The following is a 6,551-nucleotide window of genomic DNA, read 5'->3' on the forward strand; positions in this document are numbered from 1 at the left end:
AATCCACTCCTGGTTTTGGCTGCAATATGAGGATCACAATACTGACTGAAATATACATAGTGTGAACCCAGCCTTAGGGTGCTGTGATACATCTATAGGGCACTGTGATACACGTATAAGGCGCTGTAATACATCTATAGCGGCTCTGATACTTCTATAGGGGTCTGTGATACATCTATAGGGGGCTGTTATACATCTATAGGGCACTGTGATACACGTATAGGGCGCTGTAATACGTCTATAGGGTACTGTAATACATATATAGCAGAAATAATGCAGGAAGATGGGTAAAAAACATTATTTATATTTGCAGGTAACATTGTGTTTATAGGAGGAACCCTGACCATTGCATTGTGTCCCCGGGATATGAGATGTCCTGTATCGGCACAGAAACATGGAGCTGTATGCAGACCTGTTCCTATTCCACAGGGCAGTGTATATACAGCGGGCTGGTGCGGGTATACGGACTGGCATCATGCAGCAGCGGTCCCTCCTCATCATCTCGGGACTTCTACAATAGAAAAGTAGAAGTGTTAAAGGAGAACTCCACCAATCCACAACCTTACAATCTGCATAGATCAAGAACAGGATGGGGGCGGGACTTATAAAAAAATTTCATAAAGGGTGTGTGTCTTACATGTGGGGGTGTTCTGAAGCAGAAGGATCTCTCCCCGCCCTGAACTGACTCATAACTGAACAATAGCACATGGAGAGGAGATTGGAGTTAGGTTCTCTGTCCCTTTAAGGAGTTTTCACTCACCATTGAGAATGTGGAACTGATCCGCCGAATCACAGAATCCTGCAAATGGAAGCACACAATGCAGTTTATTAGAAAAAAAATGGTGAAGACCCTTGGTACACTAAGCCCCACCCCATATTGTAGCCACACCCCCTTGTACACTAAACTTCATAAAGCTCCACCCAGGTGTCCAGTTATAAGCGTAACCCCGGAGCTCACCGTATGACGGGAAGGGGTATATATATTCCAGGTCTATTCCCTGCTTGCTGACAAGATCATCGAACTTGCGGTAAACGTCGTCGCTCACAGAGGTTTTACGTCCTGTAGATAAATAAATCCGCTAAAGAATAATCCACATAACATCAAACACTTTGCAGAATCCACATCCAAAGCTGAAGCAGTGCATTGTGGGAGCTCTGATGGGTGCACATACAGAGCAGATTAGGTCATATGACTGACAGAGGGGAGGAGCTAAACTGACAAAGGGGAGGAGCTAAATTCTGTTTTCAGGGAGAACTAGCCAATCTCTGCAGCCAGCCAGCTTTGGTTGTGAATGGAGCAGATGAAGACATCAGGTTGGATGGGTGATGCTCACACATACCGTAGAGTTTGAGGGTTATCTTGTTCCTCCTCTGGTAATACAATATGGCGTAATTCTGATAGTCCGTCTCCCCCACCACCATGTCCAGTGATCCGGCATATCCCTTAGCTAAACAGAAGGAAACATGTCCCAATCCGTCTCTGGTTACTTTTATAGTAACATATATATTTTCAGTTTTAATTTGTGTAGAAATATCAATCACTGTAAACCAACAACAAGCTGGAAACCAACAACAAGCTGGAAACCAACAACAAGCTGGAAACCAACAACAAGCTGGAAACCATCAACAAGCTGGAAACCATCAACAAGCTGGAAACCAACAACAAGCTGGAAACCATCAATAAGCTGGAAACCAACAACAAGCTGCTGTTTACTGATCCAATGTCATTCATTGGCTTCCTTTGGCCGACCACATTGACTTGACTCCAGGTAAAGTCATAGTAAAGGGGTTGTGCACTAAAAATCTTTTTTCTTCAAATCAACTTGTGCCAGACATTTGTAATTTATTTCTATTAAAAAATCTTCACTCTTTCAGTACTTATCAGCTGCTGTATGTCCTGTGGGAAGTGGTGTATTCTCTCCAGCTGACACAGTGCTCTCTGCTGCCACCTCTGTCCATGTCAGGAACTGTCCAGAGCAGGAGAGGTTTTGTATGGGGATTTGCTGCTGCTCTGGACAGTTCCTGGCATGGACAGAGGTGGCAGCAGAGAGCACTGTGTCAGCTGGAGAGAATACACCACTTCCTGCAGGACATACATCAGCTGATATATACTGGAAGAATGGTGATTTTTTTTTTTTTTTTATAGAAAAAAAATTACAAATCTCTGTCTGACACTTTCTGTGACCAGTTGATTTGAAAGAATTTTTTTTTTTTTGGTGAACAACCACTTTAAGCCCCATCAGCTAGCCTACTTGTTGATGGTTTCTCTATGTGGGGTGTTGTATTGGCTGATCACTCTATAACCCACCTCTCAGGATGAACCTGCCCTTGTCCACCCGGTCGGGCACATAGGCATGTTTTATCTCCCAACAGATTCCATCCCTGTAAGAGAAGATGACATGTTATGGCGCCATAGCAGCGGGATACTGCCACATCTGTATCCACCATTAGCTGTGTATATAGTATATGTATCTGGGCTTGTCTCCATGCTGATGGTTTCCTTACAGCTTCCGGAATGTGCTGGTCGCCATGGTCTCCTGTCTCCTGGCATTCGTAGATGGGGAGATCTGAATTTTCGTGGCCTCCACACGGTGGTTGTCTGTCTTCAGGTTGTCACACTCCGATGCGACTGACAGGAGGTACCACGTCCCTGAGAACTGAGAGTACAACCCCCATCAGAGCTGCAGATACCCCCATACAGGAAAACATACAGCCTATCCTCTGTGATTCTCTGCTAAGCTGGTGTATCTAAGCCTGTTGTGTGTGACATTCTGATGAGCTGGTGTATCTAAGCCTGTTGTGTGTGATATTCTGATGAGATGGTGTATCTAAGCCTGTTGTGTGTGATATTCTGATGAGCTGGTGTATCTAAGCCTGTTGTGTGGGATATTCTGCTGAGCTGGTGTATCTAAGCCTATCCTGTTTGACCGACCTCTCCAGCTCATCCGCACTCAGGACTACTCCCCCCATCCTCTCTTACCTGCCTGAGGTTGAAGTTGGCCACGCTCTGCACCTTATCGATCGGGTTCTCCGGTGGAGGCTTCTTCTTCTTTTGCCCCCAGGTGTAGTGGGGGGCGGTCAGGATCGCCATGATGAGGAGCACCCTGAGAGGCACCATGACTGCTATGTCTGCGGTGTAGTGAATGGCTCAGCCTGGGAGCTGTGTACACTGGGTTGGGTAATCCTTATCTGTTTGTGTGTCCCCAGGGGTCAGGGTCTCAGTCCCCCCGGGGCGGGCAGGAAGCAGAAGCAGGAGAGTATATGGGGCGCAGAGGAGGCCACTGCACTAAGGGGTTTGTTGCCTATGGGGGTCCCCGGCCACAGCAGTGTTATATATAGGTCACTGCATATTACAGTTCACTGTCTTTCATATACCAGCCCTGCCCCCTCCTGTTATCAGCCGCCCCTAGTATTTGTGTAGGGGGTGGACTGTGCACAGTGTCCTCTGTAAATAGGGGCCTGTCACTTTAATTGGACCCTGGGCACTCCGCAATACTCGTTTGTATGTAACGGTGTATGGTGTGTGCACTGTATGTGTTATGCCGTGTTGGTGCCGCCATGATGGATTGCTGTGGCTGGCAGAAGGGGTGATGGTCTTCTGGGCTGACGGCCATGGGGAAAGGCAGGTACTGGCAGGAATGAGTGCTGGGAAGATGACGGACATGGTGACACATGAACAGCACCACCACACTGTAGGAGGAGCCTTAGGAGGAGTTAAAGGGTTTGTCCAGGATTAGAAAACTTTCCATGAATTATGCCACACCTGTCCTCTGGTTGTGTGTGGTATTACAGCGTGTTAATGATGCAGAGCTGCAATGCCAGGTATCGTCTGTAGATAGGTGTGGCGCTATTTCTAAAGCAAAGCATCCATATGTTTGTCCTGGACAAATCTCTAAAGCTTAATGCCCTATTAGGGTGGGTTCACACTGAGGAATTCTCGCAGATAAATTGTGCAGAATTCGGTTGCCTGTACACGCGCGCGGCCGTGTGCCTTTCCGCCAGCTCCATAGACACCATTCTATGGGCCGGCTGATTCCGCTATCCGCCAATTCTTGAGGGAGAGTCTGCAGGAGAGGTGGGGGACTGAGGGAGAGTGTGCAGGAGAGGCAGGGGACTGGAGGGAGAGTCTGCAGGAGAGGCGGGGGACTGGAGGGAGAGTCTGCGGGGGACTGGAGGGAGAGTCTGCGGGAGAGGCAGGGGACTGGAGGAAGAGTCTGCGGGAGAGGCGGGGGACTGGAGACAGAGTCTGCAGCAGAGGCGGGGGACTGGAGGGAGAGTCTGCAGGAGAGGCGGGGGACTGGAGGGAGAGTCTGCGGGAGAGGCGGGGGACTGGAGGGAGAGTCTGCGGGAGAGGCGGGGGACTGGAGGGAGAGTCTGCGGGAGAGGCGGGGGACTGGAGGGAGAGTCTGCGGGAGAGGCGGGGGACTGGAGGGAGAGTCTGCGGGAGAGGCGGGGGACTGAGGGGAGAGTCTGCAGGGGACTGGAGGGAGAGTCTGCGGGAAAGGCGGGGGACTGAGGGGAGAGTCTGCAGGGGACTGGAGGGAGAGTCTGCAGGAGAGGCGGGGGACTGAGGGGAGAGTCTGCAGGGGACTGGAGGGAGAGTCTGCGGGAAAGGCGGGGGACTGAGGGGAGAGTCTGCGGGAGAGGCGGGGGACTGAGGGGAGAGTCTGCGGGAGAGGCGGGGGACTGGAGGGAGAGTCTGCGGGAGAGGCGGGGGACTGGAGGAAGAGTCTGCGGGAGAGGCGGGGGACTGGAGACAGAGTCTGCGGCAGAGGCGGGGGACTGGAGGGAGAGTCTGCAGGAGAGATGGGGGACTGGAGGGAGAGTCTGCGGGAGAGGCAGGGGACTGGAGGGAGAGTCTGCGGGAGAGGCAGGGGACTGGAGGGAGAGTCTGCGGGAGAGGCAGGGGACTGGAGGGAGAGTCTGCGGGAGAGGCAGGGGACTGGAGGGAGAGTCTGCGGCAGAGGCGGGGGACTGGAGGGAGAGTCTGCGGGAGAGGCAGGGGACTGGAGGGAGAGTCTGCGGGAGAGGCAGGGGACTGGAGGGAGAGTCTGCGGGAGAGGCGGGGGACTGGAGGGAGAGTCTGCAGGAGAGGCGGGGGACTGGAGGGAGAGTCTGCGGGAAAGGTGGGACTGGAGGGAGAGTCTGCGGGAGAGGCGGGGGACTGGAGGGAGAGTCTGCGGGAGAGGCAGGGGACTGGAGGGAGAGTCTGCGGGAGAGGCAGGGGACTGGAGGGAGAGTCTGCGGGAGAGGCAGGGGACTGGAGGGAGAGTCTGCGGGAGAGGTGGGACTGGACCCCGGCTGAATGGTGTAAGTACAGCAGGGTCCCTCCAATCGGTGGCTTTCCAGCTGTTGCAAAGCTACAACTCCCATCATGTCCTGTCAGCCTGCAGATATCAGTGCACGATGAGAGTTGTAGTTTTGTGAATGCTGGAGAGTCATAGATTGGGGAACATTGTAGTAAAGGTGATAGGGAGCACAGTGTGATTGACAGTGATAATGTTTTGCTCCTGTTGATCTTGTATAACTGAAATCTCCAAGAAATAGTAATGGCACCATCTTGTTTTAGCATCTGGGAACTGTAACCATCAGGACTGCAATGCCTCTGTATGTTAGGAGAAAAAATATGTGTGGAAACGCGTTGCCCAATAAATGAACTGTCTGGTGTAACAACATTGTGGTCCCCCATGGTGACTGTACCTTGGAACTCCACCACACCTGCGCTGATCCACTTGAGGGGCTTTACCTGGTGCAGTGACCTAGTGTCAGATCGCTGCTTACTCCCCATATCTGGTGGCGTTATCCCCTGGAACAGCTGCGGAGTCAGTATGTATATACCTGCGATAGAGTTGAGCCTATTCATTGCACAGCTCGCCCTATAATACCTTGACAGCATACACTCGCCCTCTCTTTTCTGTGAGGAGGGGAGAAGTCTTTTGATCAGTTGGGATCACTGTGATTGTATCCCGGACCGTGTTATTTCAGACACCTTCTCACCATGTGATCTGTGACATTGTAAATCACTTCATTTAGCAAAAATGACTCTTGGCCACTAGATGTCTCCTGTCCATTGTCCACTGCCTGTTGTCAGGGGAAATCTGTCTCTGGTAACAGACAGAGTGGAATACAACACAGGAAATAGGGGTGGGGCTTAGCATGTGCCATGTGCGGGAGGAGCCTGAGCTGTGCACTTTCAAGTTGAGCCAGTCTGCCCCCTGAAGGTGATCCACACTGTTCCTTAAATGTAATGAAAGGTCCCATCTCACCTGTGACCACTCATAAAGCCAAGGTCAGCTGTTATTGTATCTACTGCCCTATGTCTACAATGCTGCAGTGTACTCTCCCTCCCTTTAGCATCTCAGCAGCAGAAGCCAGGGGTAATGTCACACAGCCAGGCGGGATCATAAAAAATCATTTGAAATAAAACAAGCGCGGTTTAGTGGTGAAACCAGCAGGGTATGCGCCGCGTCATTCATGCGTTTGTAGCTGCAGGTGTAGGTCTCTGCATTACCGATCCTTCGCCGCTAGATGGCAGCACCAGTAGCTGTGGT

The 6,551-nt window shown here is 51.4% G+C and overlaps 1 protein-coding gene across 1 annotated transcript; it reads right to left on the reverse strand.

The window, feature by feature from the left end:
- Window positions 1–284: 284 nt before the first annotated feature.
- C8G (complement C8 gamma chain) lies at window positions 285–3,294 on the reverse strand. Its single transcript, XM_069986082.1, has 7 exons — window positions 2,981–3,294; window positions 2,506–2,657; window positions 2,309–2,382; window positions 1,341–1,448; window positions 959–1,060; window positions 761–799; window positions 285–511 (listed from the first exon to the last, which is right to left on the reverse strand). The coding sequence occupies exons 1-7, from the start codon at window positions 3,116–3,118 to the stop codon at window positions 498–500; spliced, it is 627 nt and encodes a 208-aa protein (XP_069842183.1). The 5' UTR covers window positions 3,119–3,294; the 3' UTR covers window positions 285–497.
- Between the last annotated feature and the right edge of the window lie 3,257 nt (window positions 3,295–6,551).

Source organism: Dendropsophus ebraccatus, chromosome 10 (assembly GCF_027789765.1).
Source record: "Dendropsophus ebraccatus isolate aDenEbr1 chromosome 10, aDenEbr1.pat, whole genome shotgun sequence".
Taxonomy (NCBI): domain Eukaryota; kingdom Metazoa; phylum Chordata; class Amphibia; order Anura; family Hylidae; genus Dendropsophus; species Dendropsophus ebraccatus.

Bases quoted from the DNA above. Each gene is read 5' to 3' on its own strand.
- C8G (XM_069986082.1), bottom strand. From the start codon at position 3,118: ATGGTGCCTCTCAGGGTGCTCCTCATCATGGCGATCCTGACCGCCCCC. The intron at 2,383-2,505 runs GTAAGGAAACCA...CTTCTCTTACAG, and splicing joins ACCAGCACATTCCGGAAGCT to GGATGGAATCTGTTGGGAGA. The intron at 800-958 runs GTGAGCTCCGGG...TTCCATTTGCAG, and splicing joins ATACCCCTTCCCGTCATACG to GATTCTGTGATTCGGCGGAT.